We start from the raw sequence: 19,658 nt of genomic DNA, 5'->3' as shown, positions 1-19,658 counted from the left end.
CTTTAGTTATCATCTGAGGAACAGGACTGGAAAAAAACAAAAATCTGTACTATCTTTCATTTTGAGAAGAAAGAACTTCTAAAAAACTCATTGCCCATTTTTGCATCAATTATATAGTTAAGAATTTCTTCTATGGCTTGGAATTGGCAGGGAAATGATCAACCTTCAGCACAATATGTTTCTTTAAAAATATCTGCTTAGGATTTAAAGATGTGCAGGGAGAGCAAAGAAAACAATCTGTTCCCACAAATAAGGCTTTCGGAGGTTGTCTATTAATATTAACAGTATTTCCTTCAAAAGAATATAAGTCTTAATTTCTGATACAAAATGAGTAATAATTTGTTTCTCTTACACATGTGCTTTCTTAGCGGGCAAAGGTGCAAAACTAAAATACACATCTGTAGATTCTCATCCCAAACCTCAACAGCGGTCTCCTCAGGGAAGAACGCACTATATTAAACTTTTCCTATGCTAAATTATTAAACAGCAGCCAATTATGTTTTACCATGAAAGATCCACGCGGATACACTTTCAGAATCATGCAAAATCCAACTGATTATATCAGAACTTGTCTTTCAGAAATGAGTCTTAAAAAGTATAATAATTGAACATAAACAAATCTTGTTTCTGTTTTCAGAATACAAAATGAATCTCAAAATGAAAGCAAGTTAGAGATAGATTCCTAACAGCGGATAACACCTTCATTTTGTGGTTTAGTTTTTATTACAACATGCCTAATCAAACAGACATTGGTAGGCCATTCAGTCAAGTGTTCTACTTTTCCTTAAGGAAACAAATTATTTCAGTAGTTAATTTACAGCATCTTATTTTTTAAAGAAAATTTGAAAAAAAAAATTAAAAATAGCTGACCATTTTCCTAATCTCAAATTGAGCTCTCTCAATGTTATAAACTTTAAATGATTCTCAACTTTTCCAGACTCTTGTATCCCTTTCAGGAGCCTAATTTTCTGGTACAGCCCCCAAAGTTTAATCTTATTTTAAAACTACTTGCTTACAAAGTCAGACACCAAAATAATCAACTATTACTGTAAAAGTGCTTACTTTCTCATTTTTATCATATCATTATAAAATAAATCAATAGGAATATAAAAATTGTACTTACATTTCAGAATATAGCATATAGACGTATAAATAAGTCTTAAAAAGTTAGTTTGTACTGACTTTGCTAGGGTTTTTATATAGCCTGTTGTAAAACCAGGCAAATATCTAGATGAGTTGATGTATCCCTAAAAGACCTCTAACCCACCTCTGGTGAGAACCATTATAATCTAACTTGAGACAGTAACATTCTTTAGCACTGGACTAATTATTTGTTACTCTCTGTCAAAAGAGGCTTCTGGTTTTTACCAACATTCATTGTCTTAACACAGTACAACATATGCTATACGACATCTCTTGAAGATTTATAGTGTTTTTCCTTAACAATACTGTTAAGTTCCCTTCCAGTTAATTGAATCTTCCACCCTCTTCTTAACTGCTGATAATCAAACATTTCCTTACTTTTTTTCCACACCAATATTTTAAAAATAAGTTAGATATTTAATTATAATTGCTGCTGATGTTTGGACATGTTGCCTTATATATTAATCTCCAAAGAAATAGCTATCACTAGGTATATAAGGCACTTTAGAACAAGTTGAACAAACAACAGAATTTCTATCCCAAAGATCTTATAGTCTAAAGGCATGAATCAATACAATGCAAAAAACACCACACACACCCAAAAAGAAACCACACCCAGAGTAGTGTGTGGCTTTTACAACTGGACCGGTTTGGAGAACAGGTATGTAGTCAGAAGTTCTTGGCAAATATTAACTGGAAAATTGCTCCAACATAAGAAAAAGTATGAAAGAATACACAAAGTTATCTGCAGAAGGAGTCAAATAGAGCAGCTAGGGGGAAAAAAGTGTGTTAAATAAAGGGAATGAACAGGCATTACAGGATTTTTTTTAAAAAAACTGAAGACTAGGGCAAAAGCTCGGCGGGTCAGAGTGTGGTGCTAATTATGCCAAGGTGATAGATTCAAGCCACATGCTGACCATTGGACACTTTTGGCAAAGTGGCCTGTCCTCCTTTAACAGTTGTGATGACTAAGGGGTTAAGATGTTGGACTAAAAAAAAATGTGGCTTATGACCGAGTATATATGTTAAGAATCCACAGATACTGAATGAGGAGATTCCATAGGGCACCTCGGTTTATCAGCAGGAGAGTCTAGTGAAATTATGTAAGTTTTGGTAGGACCCAAATCATTAATTTAGGATTCTAAGAATTTCAGCAAGCAAGTCAGTTTCCTCTGTGAAAAACTGATTCCTTAAATGTCGCATGTATCTGTGTGATTTAAGTGTTAATGAAATCAGAGACATAGAAACTCCCATAGTTCTACTTGTCCCAACTCTCTCTTCGGGACCAACTAGTGCCCTGTTTTTCTTCCTTTAGATCAGTGGTTCTCAAACTTTTTGGGCTCTGGAGCCCGGTACATGCGTAAAAATTTATGCGGAGCCCCAGCGGTCCACTGATTGTATGTGTTGTACTTAGGCGGAGCCCCAGTGGTCCACTGATTGTATGTGTTGTACTTAGGCAGAGCCCCAGTGGTCCACTGATTGTTTGTGTTATACTTATGCGGAGCCCCAGTGGTCCACTGATTGTATGTGTTGTTCCTATCAATGTTTTCAGTTTATCAACCTCACGGAGCCCCTGGAGATGTCTCACGGAGCCCTGGGACTCCGTGGAGCACAGTTTGAGAAACACTGCTTTAGATCATTCAGGTAGAGAAAGTGGGGAGAAACCACTCTCTAACATCCACCTGGGGATTCCCCTGGAGCGACAGCTAGTATAGCCAGCTCCTATTCTTTTACAGCCCCTGGCACAAAGTGTGTGAGCAGAGTTAACAGCTTGAGCACAGTGTACTCTGGCTATCCCTGGCTGGTGTACGGCCCCTCCTAGAAGATATTACCAGCTAGTATGAGTCAAAAGCAGCCCGCAGGACACACCAACTTAAGATAGGGCAAAGAATCAGAGAGCTATACCTGGTTGACAATTTTCAGCTTTTCCTCTTTTTACCCTCTTTGGGGCTGCCCTGGCCTTTGCTAGATACTCCCCTAGGCTACGGCAGATTTGTTTAACTTACTTCTGTATCTCTGATTCCCACAGCCTGGCACTATTGAAGGCAGAGCTGATCACAACACTGATAACTACGTTTCCATTATATGAACGTGTTTTCAGTTGCCTATAATTTTGTAAAATTTAAAACCTGAAATTGTCATGCCTCAAATTTACCTCAGACTGAAATGTTTTAGATATTTCAGATAAAATTATTTAGCCATTTTAAAAAAATGAGATCTGAGGAAAATATGCTGTTCTCCCTATGTTAAAGAAATATTACTACTACTTAGTTAAGAGATCCTGGCATCCTCATGTTTTGGAGGAAGGATGTGAAACCTAGAAGCAGTTACCTTTGTATATCAAAAATGCTTATCGGGTCTTCCTTTGAAAATCCACCCAAGTTTGACCAAACTACAAGATTACAAAAACTGCAGTTTGCACATGCTCAGAAACACATTAACTTAGCAACTAAATTCAGAGTAGATTTAACTGCACTGTGCATGTTCCATCACCTCATAGTTTCTAAGTGCTGACAGAATAGCACATGCACTAAACCCAACATGGAGACTGAGCATGTTCATTTCTAGAGAGGCATGGGCTGAGCAGGACTTCCCTGGTAATTGCTCTTCCTGGCTTTAAGTGCTCCCTGTGGTGCTGGGTAGAGGAACTGAGAGTAGGAGCCTGTCTCTCCTGTGTTCTCAACACTCCTGTTCTAGTGCCCAAGCAGCAAGGAGAAGGAACATATATGTATGTATGTACAAATAAAATCTGGAGAAAGAAGCTTGAAATGACTAAATGTAGAAATAAAAATCCCTGCCCTTATTAGGCTCTGGAATCAATTCTGCAGTTTCTAAGAAGATAACTTCTGATAGCAGTCTCTCATGAAAAAAATCTCTTAAGAAGTGAAGAAGTTGGCTCGGGACTAGAGGGCATGCTCCTACCATCATCAGATAAACTCAAAGGACTTATTGGTCTTAAGGAACATTTACAAATCTGGGAAAAATGAGGACAGAAGGTCCCTAAATGGAAGCAGCATAAGAGTAAAGTGCCTAAAGAATAAAGTTCTCGGACAAATCTTCATATGAGCTTTTTATCCCTGAGACCAACTCAAAAGATTTATGCCTCCAGTAGATCAATCTTCCAGATCATTAGCCTATATTCTTGGTAAAACTGACATCCACCTAAGGAGGAAAAGCAGCTAGTCGAACTGGCTCTTCTGATAACACCCTTTTCTTTCCCTCAAATAATAAGTCTATCACCTTTGCATCTTTACTGAAAGATCAGAATTTCACCAGCTGTGTTCCCACAAACAGCACTAATTGCAACTACAAAGAAGTTAGTAGACAAAATCCCACTATAGCAGTGACCAAGTTTTAATAGAGTAAGATATGACTAATTTAACAGTACAACCACACAGGGAGAGAGTTCTATTACATGACAGAATAGACTAGTAGAGAGAAACTGAGGGATGATTTGTGGGTAGATTTTACACACTCATTTTTTTAAAAATGGGTTTGAGGGACATATATCCTCTCCCCAGCAATTTTTCATTGTGGCAGGTAATACAACTCCTACAGTGGGTATCAGCAAGGGGAATGTCATGAAGGAGAGACAAATTCCAGTTGCTTCAAAGGGGTCATAACTCCAAAAAAAGCCCTCTGATATTTCAACTTCTTCCAATGATCCTGCACAAAGAGTTTCAGTGTCATTCTTTGGACAACTACACAAAGAGAGCCAAAAACAAAATGGGCTTTCAGAAGAATACAACACAACCCAAGATCATCAGATATAAAAAGCTGCTAAATTTTTTTGGCAACCTTCATGAACAAGAGGAGTGCTGACCAGCACCCAGTGACTAAGGGGTTAATTCAGGTATCCCTAGTAAAGATGTCTGGCCTAGAGAGCCAATCAAGGTAGAGGCTTGGAATTTGAATTCAATATAGATTCGCTACCTGCTTTCTTGCTTGACTCTCCCAGCCCCCTGGCCAACACCTTTGCTTGGTACTGGAGTTAACCCCTTAGTCACTGGGTACTGGTCACTCATGACAGCAACAAATTCAAAAAGTCTGGTCTTCACTACCAAGATGTGATAACATGGGAATTGCATGTCCGACTGTGGTTTCTCAGAGTGCTGTCTCTGAGAAAACTAGATATTTCAAAGACAGTAGTAAAAAACCTCATAGCAAACACTTAAATAACTGTATCCCAAAAAGGCAGAGTTATTCTTAGGGCTTATCTAAAGGAAGACTTAGTGCACAATGGCCTGCAATGCACTAACTCAGTAGTTTTCAAACAATGGGTTGTGACCCAGTCTTGGGTCATGGAATGTCAGGCACTGGGTCTCGTTGCTTCACAGCGAAGAATGGGGGTGCCAATGCAGGCTTCCTGTCGGTCCTGGCACTGTAGACTGCGCTGCACTCCAGAAGCAGCCAGTAGCAGGCCCAGCTCCTTAGGTGAGGGCAAGGGACAGAAGAGCGCACAGGGTCCACACATGGCTCCTGCCCTGAGAACTAGCTCTGCACTACCATTGGCTAGAACCTACTGGACTCTGCTTCTGGTGCGCAGCATGGTCTGCAGTGCCAGGACAGGCAGGAACCCTGCCTTAGGTCCTCCGCTGCATTGCTGACTGGGAGCTTCTCACTGTAAGCCCCTTCTGCCCCAGCCTTGACCCGCCCCTCAAAGCTGCAACTCTCATCCTCAGCCCCACCCCAGAGCCCACACGCTCGTCAAATTATGCTGGGTCATGGGCATCAACAATTTTCTTCAACTGGGTCATGACAAAAAAAGTTTGAAAACTGTTGTACTAACTTGTCCTGCATATCCTGCCACTGCATATTACAAGTCAACAGTACACTCTGACCTACAAACTACAGAACTTTCAGTATATAGTAATAGGGTCCACAAAGTCAGTTAGTTCATGGCAGGCTAGTGTGATGAAGATTGTCATCCAAGCTTGCTACTCACTAAGTTTCCATGTAGATAATCCCTTAACTTCTGCTAGTTAGAGACTGGCCCATGCCCTTAAGAATTATACATTTATATAAATAATTTTTTTTAAATCTCTTATCTAATTTAACTGTGGCTATCGAGATAAATTTATTTGAAGCCTCCTAAACTTTTAGTTTCAATTACTTCTCCTGGCAATATCCATAGGTTAATCATGTGTTGTAAAAATTACTTCCTTCTCAGTTTTAGTTTGTTGCCTTATGATTTCATTGAATGTCTCTGATCCTGTATAATGAAAAAGGGTAAATAGCAGTATATGATTTACCTTTTCAATAGCATTCATTATTTTGCATTATTTCAGCTACTATCAAATCCTCGTTTAGTAACTTCCTCTTTAAACTAAATGCAGTTCCAGTCTTTTTATGTTAATTATTTTCTGTAATATTTACATTGCTGTAGCACCCAAAGACTAACCAGATAAGTACCTCATTATGTTAGGCCTATACAAACATACAAAATGTTATGGAACCTCCTCCAGAGAGCCTTTACATGTAAGACTTTTCCTGGTTCTTCGCATTGTTTGTATCTGTACTCCCCAGAATTTAGCCTATATACCAGCGTTTCCGAAACTATGGGCTGCGGCCCGGTATCGGGCTGCAGGAAAAAAGTACCGGGCCTCAGCAGGGTTGCCAGGGTGTTCTGGGCTCCCGGAGTGCCTGTGTGACACCGGGTTTCCCAAGCCCTTGCCGGCCTGGGCGGAGTCTGCAGCTGGATTTTCCAGCTCCCGGCAGATGAGTAGCTAAGGGAAGTCGGGGGGCAGGGGAGAGGAGAAGGGGAGAGCTGGCCATCAGAAGCAGCACTGGATGGGGGAATCGGGGTGGCCCAGGGAGATTGGGGGAGGGGCAGCCGGCAGAAGCAGAGCTGGGCAAGGGGCTGGCTGGGGGAGATTGGGAGGAGGAGTAGGGGAGAAGTGGCCGCTGGAAGCAGGGCTTGCCTGGGGCATCGGGACTGTCTGTGAGAGATTGGGGGGCTGGTGGAAGCAGGGCTGCCGGGGAGCGCAAGGTCAGGGGTAAGGAGCTGGTCAGGGAAGATGAGGGGGAGGGGGAGAAGCTGCCGCTGGAAGAAGGGCTGGAAGCGGGCAGCGGGACTGGCCAAGGGAGATTGGGAGAAGCGGGGAAGAACTGGCTGTGCGGGAGGAGATTGGGGGAAGTGGGGCTGGCCAGAGGCGCAGCAGGGGGAGCGAACTGGCCAGCGGGGAGTGGGACTGACCCGGCCATATGTGGCTCTCAGGGCGCTGCCCCCCCTCCCCTCCACTGCAAAGCACGAGTGAGTCTGGCCCAGGGATTCTATTGTGTCCCCCACCCCCCTCTCACCCCCTCGAGTAGTTGCAAACTGTCTGGCTGGTAGACACACTCATGCAGTCTGAGCACATCTACCAGCCAGGCAGTTCGAAACTACAAACTGATACATTTAGTAATAATAAAACTTACCTAATGAGAAAATACCAGACATGTTATATGTCTGGTATTTTCTCAGTTTGTTTTTTATGTGTTTATATTTTTGGGCTGCAAAAAACAGTATGGAAAAAAAAGGGTGCCAACTAAAGTAAAACGTTTGGGAAAGCCTGGTCTAACCAGCTTTCTGTGTCTCTTACATTCCATGTATCCATATTTATATTCCTTAACTTGCTGGCAAGAATATTGTGGGTGACCATATCAAAAGCTTTGCTAAAGCTGGCACTGGGGGCTTTGGGAGGACCAGAAACAACCTATTTGAATATTCATCATTTGATTAATGAATATGCAAATATGCAAATGAATGCTACCAGTCCTCCAAAAGTTTGTGAATGGATTTACTGGTCCCCGTGTCAAAAAGTTTGGGAACCCCAGCTATATACTTTTAGAGACAGAGTGAGCAGAACCAAGCACAGAATATATAAAGGTATTGTTACATTTCAATTTTAAGAATAGGGTTGCCAGATGGTTTTAACAAAAATACTGGACACACTTGACATTACATCACAATTTGCATTACATCTTATTTAGAAAATACTGGACATTTATATTTTCTCAATTTGTTTCCTGAACAGAAAGCTCAAATACTGAACTGTGTAGTTCAAAACCAGACACCTAGCAACCTTATTTAAGAACAATTATTTAATGTTTAGACATTTAAGTACCATTCTAAAAGTCTTACTGGTATTAAATAATCAGAGGCAGCACAACACATATTAATTTGTACTGCTGTAAATAGATACTACTTCTACATTATTAATCACAACCATTCCAGTAAACCCCTCTTGAATTATTGGTCTTCAAACCAGGGTGCTGTCCTGCAGCTGCAAAATAATTTCAAATAGGGTCCATAACTGCAGCTTTGAGTGTTATTTTAAGTATCATTCTGAATTTTTAAATTGAAGTCTCTATTTCCATAGTCCAGGTTAATATTTAATACTTCTTCTATTTCTCTAAACCTACCAAATCCACTTTTTTATGACAATAAAACAATTGCTGTATCAATAATCTATGGTGACCTGAACACATGCCTTCAAACACCTGAAACAATACAGGCTGAATAGCCTAATTTTCCTTCTAAAATAGAGATACAAAGACATTTAAAATTGTTAGGCATTTCTGTGGTAATCATTAGTAACAGGCATTTCTGTTATGAACTGTATTGATCACCATTGCCATTGATAAAACTTTTATGAAAAAGGAAGAAAAGAGAATGAAGATCAACAGAATAAGGGATGTGAGCCAGAGAATCAAGAAAATAGATAGATTTCACAACTTATGCTATTAAAAATATTCATCTCAATGGGAGTTTGTTCCTCTTTGCTACCACACCCAACTTCTGCTGGAGTCTTTGGTCCAATGGGTCTGATTCTGGATTCTAGGTTTATGGCAGCTCAAAGTCTGCTAGGTACAACTGTATGAAACTGTTCCTCGATCCTCCCTCCAAAGCCAGATGTACTCATGACGATCCACTGCCCTGCTGAATAAAGTCTTCGACAGCTGACTATAAATACACAAGTCAGGCTAAGTTGAATCTGACTACAGATTTGTGGAAGGGGAGGAGTTAGACATCAGTATACACTTTAAATGGCTGTATCACAGCGCTCTGTATAACCATGTGTATGGCTAGAAAGCTAAGCAGGATCACAAATACATGAGGATTCCATTCCTCGATTAAGGGTACGTCTAGACTACATGCCTCTGTCGCCAGAGGCATGTAGATTAGGCTACCAGACATAGTAAAATGAAGCGGCGATTTAAATAATCGCCGCTTCATTTAAATTTACATGGCTGTCGCGCTGAGCTGACAAACAGCTGATCAGCTGTTTGTCAGCTCAGCACGAGAGCCATGTAAATTTAAATGAAGCGGCGATTATTTAAATTGCCGCTTCATTTTACTATGTCTGGTAGCCTAATCTACATGCCTCTGGCGACAGAGGCATGTAGTCTAGACGTACCCTATGTCTAGCAACAGAATATGGCCCCAAGAAGATGTGCTCAGAAAATAATTAAAAATAAACCTACCTCCTGGCCAAACTTTACGGAATCAAAAATCACAAAAAGTGCTTGAAGATTCCTATTTAATTATTAATTGCACTGTTTCTTAACAATAATTGTGAACTGAATACTAAAAGATATGACGAATTAAAAAAAATCTTTCTATCTAGTGAACTCTAGAGGTTTCTATACAACTATTTGTAAGACATACATTCTAACAATTGATTGGCCTCAAAATAACTGGAACAATTTTATACCCATACAAAAGAAAGCTTTTGAATTTCACATACCGATTTCTTTCTAATGTTCTCCAGATCTTTGAGTTCATTCTCGATTTTTGTGATTAATTCCCTGAGTTCATCAAGATTAGTGCAAATTAGCTAAAAAATAAACATAAAAGTATTTGGTAATACGTCATTGAAAAAACACATACTGAAGTTAAAAAATCTCATTTAAAAACACATTCTAATGCTTAAATTTACCACTTGATATTTTCTTTACTTCTGAAATTGATATACAACAAACAAGGGAAAAATCCCCATAACTTTTAGAGAAAAACCTTATGAGACAGATTTCAGTCTTATATATACAAAGAGCAGCTGAAATTTTGATACCAATAGCTATGTGTCCCATATGTTCTTACATAATTTACCCTCTCACTTGTCAATGCCTGCATCAGAGTCTGGGTACTTTCTAAAAGACGAATCTCACAGTGCAGAATGACACAGAACAGGAAACTTGCCCTAGTTTTAACTGTGTCTCTGAATACTTTTGTGCATGCATGTTCCAAACAACTCCAAACAATTGTGCTAGTAAAGTAATTACATCTTATTTTTATTAGTTTATATAAATCATTGGTAAATAAGGCTACAGCTACACTGCCATTTTTTTAGAAGATGATATGCAAATCATGCTCACATTTGCATATCATCTTCTGATTCTTTTTGCAGAAGAGCTTTTGCTGCTATTTGGCCCCCGTGTAGATGGGCCACATGTCAGAAAAAAACCCTCTTTTGCAAGACCCCTTATTCCTCGTAAATTGAGGTTTACAAGGTCTTGAGGAACAGGGTTTTTTTTCCCAACATTTGGCCCCATCTACAGGGGGCCAAATAGCAGAAAACCTCTTCTGCAAAAAGAATTGGAAGAAGATATGCAAATGTGAGTGCTATTTGCATATCTTTTACTGGAAAAAAATGGCAGTGTAGCCGTAGCCTAAGTGTAACTATCATTTAAAACAGAACCCCAGCAAAAGACAGTGGGCCAAATTCAATATTGGTGTAAGAAAACACAACTCCACTGATTTCAAATGAGTTGCATGTGTTTAGATTAGACATCCATTAAAGGCAATCCAATAAACACAACTGTTTTCACAAAATAACTTGATTTGAACAAAACTAAAGCAATGTAATATAATATAACCCATCGTAATGTATATATTCCTGTTACTTTTTAGTGTCTTCAACAGATGACTTATTAATAATATTTCCTTTCAGAATGTGGCTGTTAATTTACTGTTTAACTATGGGCTTGTCTAGCTGCACTGCTGAAGTGGCAGACACTGCCTACACCAAGAGAAGGGATTCCCATATTGGCACAGATAACCAACCTTCCCAAAAGGTGGTAGCTTGCACTGTCTACAACATGGAGGATTTAGGTAGATTTAACTATGATACTAACTGGCCTGGATTACTGACATCCTAAAATAGGTAAACCAGGTTAGAGTTGAGCAAGCCTGTGTGTGAAAATATAACGTGACCCAACAGCAGGAAAATTTTGGTTTACTAACATTTATGTCAACAGTAGGCTTTTAAGCTGGAAACGAGAAAACTACACATTTTTAATTCATACAATTTAATTTTAATTTAAAGAACTCTAGAAACTTGGTGGGGGGGTGGGGCAAAAGACAGAGCGATTTTAGGCTATTGGCAACTTTTCCCCAAAGGCTACAACAACCTGAGATAATAAATCCTGTGTGGTTAGACTTGATTTTAAATGTCAAAATGAGTTATACCAAAAAAACATTCAAGTCCATCTAAAAAATGTTCATCAATGATTACAAACATACTGAAATCTTTTAACAACAGAACAAAAATTAAAAATGACGGAAAATAATTACTAATATTTATGGCAAATCATAAAATCAGTCTAACACACTCAGAGGCAAGGTCTACACTAGACTCGGAAGCTCAGCTTAAGGTTCACAACTCCAGCTACACAGAACATGGAGTTGGAGTCAGCTTATCTTAAAAGCTGATCTTGGTGCCATCCCCACAGCAGAAGGTCAACAGAAGCAAATACTCCTGTCAGCTTCCATTACTCCTTGTAAGGGCAGGATTAACGGCTGCCGGGGGGCGCCCTCTGAATTAAATTTAGTAAATCTTAACTAGACTTGCTAAATAGAACTCTGAAAGATTGATCACAGAATCGTCAATCTTCTGCAGAGTGAAGACAAGGCCTGCTTGCAGTTAACACACGAAATTTTAGCATGAGAGCAAATTAATATAAAAAACACAAATCTAGCAAATTTTATGTACAGTAATTTGACTATTTTAGGCTCCAAAGCATCCATAGGCCTATCTTCTCCAATACAATTTTTATTGTTGTTTCTGATACTTCCCTTCTTCAACACCAGCTAAATATGAGCAAAAAACCCAACCAAACAAAAAAAAATCATAATCCTGGGATACATAAACAGGAATATTGTGAACAAGACATAAAAAGTAATTCTTCCCCTTTAATCTATGCTGATTAGGTCTCAATTGGAGTATTGTGTCCAGTTCTGGGCACCATATTTTAAGAAAGATATAGAGAAATTGGAGAAGGTCCAAAAAAGAGCAACAAAAATGATTAAAGATCTAGAAAACATGACCTATGAATACTGAAAGAATTGGGTTTATTTAGTTTGGAAAAGAGAATATTGAGAGGAAACAAGGTAACAGTATTCATGTGCCTAAAAGAGGAGTGAGAAAAAGTATTCTCCTTAACCTCTGGTAATAGGACAATAAACAGTAGGCTTAAATTGCAGGAAGGGAGGTTAAGATTGGACATTAGGTGTAAAAACTATAAAGGTGGTTATGCACTGGAATAAATTACATAGGGAGGTTGTAAAATCTCCATCATTGGAGATATTTAAGAGCAGGTTAGACAGACATCTGTCAGGAATGATCTAGATGTTACTTGGTCCTACCATGAGGGCATGGTCCTACCATGATGACCTCCTGAGATCCCTTCCAGTTATAGTATTCTATTATTATATTTTTTGAAAATACCCTTGTCAATGAAATATGGCATTGGATCTTTTGGCAAGATACAGATGTTTGAAAGATAGCTAATGCACACATGCAAGAATTACCTTCCATAACATTTTACTGAAGAAAAAAATAAAGTTTTGTGCACACTTCAGTGGGTTCTTTTTAGAAAGTGGAGTAACTCATTTCTAATTTTATTAAACAAACTTGAAATTAGGGATGTTAGATAGTGTGTAACTGAATAGTCATGTAACAGCATAAAACTTTAGCCGATACAAGACTATTCAATAGACCCCATGGGGCAGGAGTAGGGCCAGCACCTCGTGCACTCTAGTCCCACTCCCAGGGAAGACCCTACTACCCCATGCTAGGGATGTAAGTGAGAAGCTTATGCTTATTGGGTAGTCGAGTGGAGTACTCGATTACTCGCTTTCCTCCCTCCCCAACGGCGCCTCTGTATGAGAGACAGCAAGCGGGAGGGGAGAGGAACCGGTGCCCAAAAGCACCATCTCTGCAGTGCTGCCTCCCCCTCCTCCCTGCCTCTGAGATAGAGGAAGCAGGGAGGAGATAAGGGAGGCTGCTATGGCAGCAGCCCCAGTTGCCAGGGGTCCCATCAGGTAGCTGGGCTCCCCTGCAGCCATGGTGAACAGAGGCTTCTGGACCCGGCTCGTGCCGGTTCCGCACTGCCACAGCTCTGCATTTTAAATTTAAATTTAACTATTCAGTCCCGGCTCGGGCCAGCTCCAGTAGCTACCCCCACAGCAGAGTGGCTTTTATCGATTAATCATGTAGTTGATACAAATTGTATTGATTACACAATTGGCCAAATAACCGCTCTGTAACATCCTTACCCACCATGCTGCCTCTCTATCAGAGGAAACTGTGTGGGGTGGCACACGGGTGCTGGTCCTCTAGGGAAGGGGCTGCAAACTGGCTCCCGCCTGCTCCCCTGCACTACTGCCTCTGATAGCGTGGGATGGCAGCAGCCCCTGTCCACGGGGCGCCCAAGGTCCGCACAGACAGAGGCTGCTCCGCAGCAGCCTCCCCTGCCTGCAACACTTGATGCCTCTGATAGAGGGTTTTAAGCTGGCTTTAAGCTCCTGCTTGTGCCCCTCCCACAGCTGCTTTTGTAGAAGACAGCAAGAGGTAGGGTGCAGGCAGGTCTGGGGAGTCAGCACGTACATAGAGCCAGCTTGAAACCTGGCTCCTTGCACATATCAGTACCTGCTTACCCCCCTCAGCGCAGAGTTGGAGAGGGGGGCCAGCTGATCCAGCGCTCATGGGGGAGATGGTTTAAAAGCTGGCTCCCCATGGGCATTGGCTCCCACCTTCCCCAAGGGGTGGGACAGGATTAAGCCTAGGTTTATCAGTTAATTGTGTAGTCGTCTACACCAGTGGTTCTCAACCTTTTTATATCGGAGACCGGCAAACCCATTCACATAACTTTTGGTGGACCGGTAACATTTCATTTGTGTATTTGCATACTGATTATGCAAATAATGAATATTCAACTGTGCAAATAAAATGTTACTGTTTCATGGTGTAAAACACCCTGGTCCCTAGAGCCAGCTTATATCTCTAGAGCCCCTCACCTCTCCACTACCCACCAGCGCCAGCCACTGACTCCAGAATTCCTAGAACCCAACCACCCCAGTGCCAGCCTCTTGCCCTCAGAGTCCCCTACTCCCATCCCTCTGCCCCAAATGCCTCAGTACCAGCCTCCTGTTTCCAGAGCCCCACTGTACCCAATCCTCCCAGGTCTCCCGTGCCGGCCCCCAGTACCCAATATTAGCCCTCCCCACAGTGCCAGCCCTCCCCCGAGTCCCTTCCCTATTAGTCACACCCCGAGAGCTCCCCAGTGCCAGCTCCACATCCTAGATGTCACAGTGCCCCTCTGTGTCAGCCCCCACCCCGCCTCTTAGAGCTCCCCACCCCCAGAGCTCCTCAGCACTAGCGTTGCCCCCCTCACTTAGCCCTGCCACTGCCTCCCAGCTGCCAGCTGAGCACAGAGTGCTTCCCTGCGTGGTGGGAGGACTGTGCGGAGCAGGCGGCATGCCAGGGCCCTGCTGAGTGCCTTGGCAGCCAGGCTCCACGTGGCACTTAGCTCCGTGTGCCATGGCAGCTGCGCCACTGTTGAGCCGGGGCCAAGTGCTGAGCGGAGCCAGGCTGCCACAGCATTCAGCTGGAGCCAATTTTTATCAACTACAGTACAAGATTTGTCAATAAGGGAAGGCTTCCTCAGGCCCGGCCCACGCCGGGTTCAAGAGCTACCCCACTGCAGCTCTGCAGTTTAAATGTAGTAAGAACTGGGTGCGCAAGCAACCCAACTCCTACTACATTTAAACTACAGAGGCAGAGTGGGAGTAGGTCCCGGACTTGGCGTGAGCTGGGATTGAGAAACCCGAGCCTAGTCCCAGCTCATACTGGGACTCCCTGCAGACAGAGGCTACTGCCAGAGCAGCTTCTGCTACAGCTAGCCTGGGTCACTGCAGACGTGAGCTACTTCCCAGCAGCCTCCTCTGCTCCCCCCACCCGATACTGCTGCCTCTGATACAGGCAGCAGCATGGTAGTGGGGGCAGATGGTACCATGGAGATGGTGCTGTGGGGAACTAGCTTTTAAGATGGCTCCCTCCAGCACTGTTTCCCGCTTCCCCACCTTGCAGCTCCTGATACAGAGGCAGCAGGCGAGGGAGGGTGAGCAAGTAGTCGACTACTCACTTACATCCCTACTTGGGTGTCAAGTTAGGCAACCAAAGTGAATACTTTTGGTTTTAATCTCTAGGTATCTCCATCTTCCTCATGTAAAACGTGAATTATATCATCCCCTCAACTCCCAGACGTACTGCTAAAGTAAATTAGTTAATGCTTGTGAAACACTCAGGGTGTGTCTAGACTACTGAGTTTTGTCGACAAAAGTGGACTTTTGTCGACAAAAGTATACCTGCGTCTACACTACCATTGAGTTCTGTCGACATAACGTAAACCTCATTTTACGAGGCATAACACCTTCTGTCGACAGAGTTCTGTCGACAGAAGGTGTTATTGCCTGTAGGGTTGCGTCTAGACTACAGGGTTTTGTCGACAAAGCAGCTTGCTTTGTCGACAGAACTGAATGTGTCTAGACGCTCTATGTCGACAGAAGTTTTGTCAACAGTATCTGTCGACAAAACTTCCGTCGACAAAACCCTGTAGTCTAGACGTACCCTCAGATACTATAGTGATAAATGTCTTTAAGACTCCATTAAAATATCAGTAATTGTGTATTCACAGCAATGTTTGAAGAATGTGCAATAAAGTCTGAGGCCACTTATTGAGAGAGAATATAACAAAATATTGAAAAGCAACGCCGTCTGTGAATACCATCAATTCTGAGCACTGAATGAAGACAACATTCTGTGGGGGGGAAATAGTATGTGATCATGTAATTAGAGACATTATCATATTTCAAATGTGTAAGGGGGCAGAATTAAGGTTACACAGGTTATTTTTATTTTAAAATTGCCTAAATTCGGGGTACTTGACTTTGAAAATGTACAATATTTTAACAGTTTTTGTGGGAAATACAATTTAAAGGCTGGTTTTATGGTCCCTTAATGGAGGATCATATTATTTCCAATATTTCAATCATGAGACAAATCAAAGAAATATTTGCAGCCTTCATTTTGTATTTTCTTACATTTGAAGGTTTAACCTGAGACTTTTTACTGTAACTTGTTGTGTATTGGGAAGAGGATAAAAGACTGCCAAACCATAATGGACTGTTTCCCCTTTATACAAGATTTCAAATACATTATTCTATCTTCCTCTATAATTCCTGCTGACTTTTTATTTACATAAAAATAACAAAAACAGTATGTTTTCTTATGAAAGCTATTTTGATGTGAGAACAAGCAGTCAGTTGTTCGAATGAGACTACGTGAACAGCACCAGAGCGTTCTCTTTAAAAACAACTTAGATGGAAAGTATAGGCTGAATTCAATGTCAGATTTTTTGTGATTAAAACTGCACTTCTAAGTAGTTCAAAGTTTTTGCCACTCAACTTAAGAGAAAATATTACTAATGAAACTGGATGGTCTATGTTTTTTCTTCCTGTTATAATATCCTGATAGGTAGTAGGTAGTTATTTTTGAAGAACACCATGTAAAAGAAGACACTTTCTACTATGAAATATTTTGAACAAGAAAAAGCAAATGGGAAGAAAGCCCACGTCCCTCATGGCTTTTGCACATGGTGACTGAAAACAAACTTCAGGACTTTCAGGCACCTAGCTTACAATTATTTATGCTAGCATATAATTATATAAACAATTAACCAGTAAGCCTGGTCTTATCGGTTAATCTTAACGACCACACACCCCTTGTTGCTTTTGTATCAGAAGCAGCAAAGCATGAGTGAAGGAGCAGGCAGGAGACAATACATGCAAGAAGCCTGCTTTCAAGCAAGCTACCTGTGTGGATCAGCTCAGGTGGAGCTGCCTCCCTACCTTGCTGCCTCCCACAGAGGCAGCTCGGGGTGGGGGAGATGGTGCTCAGGGGGGTGTTAGCTTAAAAGCTGGCTCCCCACGAGCACCGGATTTCTGGAGCCACTTCCTACTCTTGCACTGCTGCCACTATCAGAGATAGAAGCATGAGAAGGGGATGGGAGGGGAATGCTAGCACATCCCCCCTCTGCAGGGAGCTTCGGCCTCCTGCAGACTGAGACTTCTGCCACAGAGCAGCCTCTGTCAGTGGCAAGATCGGGCTCACCATAGATAAAGACTGCTCTGTGGGATGCTGGTACAGCTTCTGTCCACGGGGAGCTCCCCTCATGGACTGGCTCCTGCCTGACATCCCGCACTGCGGCCTCTGATACAGAGGCTGCAGTGTGGGGTGGCAGGGACTCAGAGTGCACTGGCTGATGGCCCCAGGGAACACTGAATAATCATGTAACTGTTAAGTTTTGGTGTGGTTACACAATCATTAAATTAAATTATATTTTACATCCCTAGTTTTGGAACAAATTAACCAAAGGGTCTTAAAGTAATCTGTCATGGGATAAGAGGGAAGGTCTTCTCATGCACTGATAACTGGTTAAAAGATAGGAAACAAATGTTAGGAATAAATGGTCAGTTTTTATAATGGAAAGGTATCTAGTGGTATCCCACAGGGATCTGTACTGGGACCAATCCTATTCACCATATTCATAAATTATCTAGAGAATCGGGTAAATGGTAGGGTGGCAAAATTTGCAGATGATACTAAACTGCTCAAGATAGTTAAGAACAAAGCAAACTACGAAGTACTTGAAAAGGATCTAAAAAATTAGGGTACTAAATACAATGGCAGATGAATTTTAATGCTGATAAATGCGAAATAAGGCATACTGGAAAACAACTATATGTAAAAAATGATGGGAACTAAATTAGCCATTACCACTCAAAAGAGAGATCTTGGGAGTCATAGTGGATAGTTCTCTGAAAACATTCACTCAACGTGCAGCAGCAGTCAAAAAAGCAAAGAGAAATCTAAGAATCATTAAAAAAGGGATAGAGAATAAGAGAATATCTTATTGGGTCTATATAAATCCATGGTATGTCCACATCTTGAATATTGCATGCAGATGTGGTCACCTCATCTCAAAAAAAGATATCATGGCATTAGAAAAAGTTGAGAAAAGGGCAACAAAAATTATTAGGGATTTGGAACAACTGCCATATGAGGAGAGAGTAATAAAACTAGGACTTTTCATCTTAGAAAAGAGGAGACTAAAGGGGATATGACAGAGCTCTATACAATTATTACCATTGTAGAGAAAGTAAACAAGGAAAAGTTATTTACTGGCACCCATAACACAAGAACTATGGGTCACCAAATGGAATAGGTAGCAGATTTAAAAAAAAAGAAAAGAAAGTATTTCTTCACACAACATACAGATAACATACTCTGACAAGGAGTTCAAGAGGTTGTGAAGACCAGGACTTTAACAGGGTTCAAAATAGAACTACATACATTCTGTTCATGTGGGTCCATCAGCGATCATTAGCCAGGATAGCAGGCATGGTGTCTCAAACCTGTTTGTCTGAAGCTGGGAATGGATGACTTCCTAGGAAAGGGATCACTTGACGATTACCTGTTTTGTTTATACCCTCTAGGGCACCTGGCAATGACCTAGTACGGCTGTTCTTATGTTAACCTACTATATCAGAGGCTCAATTCAAACCTGCTATGTGCTAGGTATTGTAGAAGGGTCCATCCAGAGAGATTGCACTCTGTGTATTGTGAATTTTACCAGCTGTCCAGCACAGATGTTCCACACCATGTAAGCCCTACTTTGAGAGCTTATGAGAATTAAATGGTTCACATCATCCTTGGAGTGGGCCTCTGCAGAGGAGCAAAGGGCACAGTGGCACTGATTCAGTGAAGCACAAAACCTCAAGCATCTGCTTAATTGCTTTGCTGTGCTGGGGCTAGTTCTTATACCACAGTGCATAGAGGAACAGGACAATTTTTTTCTTCACTTAATTTCAGCTTTGTACAATTTCCCTGTCCCCCGGCTTATTGCACAGCATTGTCATTTGCTGTTAAACTGTTGCCATGTTCCACCCCAGAGCTGGAAGTCCATATGCACAACAGATGAAGCCCATATGTTTAAGGCAGTTTGGCTTATACTATTTCTTGTAGGACAAATCTTGATCAATATATGATAAAAGCTGATTGATCAGTAGAATACTCTGGCTGCGTGGGTGGGAAGAATGATGAAGGAAAGGGGTTTACAATCCAACATGTGCTAACGAGGCATTAAGAGGTAATGCCAGTGGATTAGATTAAAACAATAGCATGGGTAGGGCT

General features: G+C 41.5%; 1 protein-coding gene across 2 annotated transcripts in view; it reads right to left on the bottom strand.

Moving 5' to 3' along the window:
- The window catches only part of BRD10 (bromodomain containing 10), a 73,093-nt gene that overhangs the window by 12,017 nt on the left and 41,418 nt on the right, over positions 1 to 19,658 (bottom strand). For both annotated transcript variants that reach the window (XM_075931609.2, XM_006115147.5), the window contains one exon: positions 9,873 to 9,962. In XM_075931609.2, the coding sequence (XP_075787724.2) occupies positions 9,873 to 9,962 (90 nt within the window). The remainder of the gene's footprint in view (positions 1 to 9,872; positions 9,963 to 19,658) is intronic.

Source organism: Pelodiscus sinensis, chromosome 6 (genome assembly GCF_052426305.1).
Source record: "Pelodiscus sinensis isolate ZL-2025 chromosome 6, ASM5242630v1, whole genome shotgun sequence".
In the NCBI taxonomy this organism is placed as follows: domain Eukaryota; kingdom Metazoa; phylum Chordata; order Testudines; family Trionychidae; genus Pelodiscus; species Pelodiscus sinensis.
This window is presented reverse-complemented; position numbering and strand designations above follow the sequence as displayed.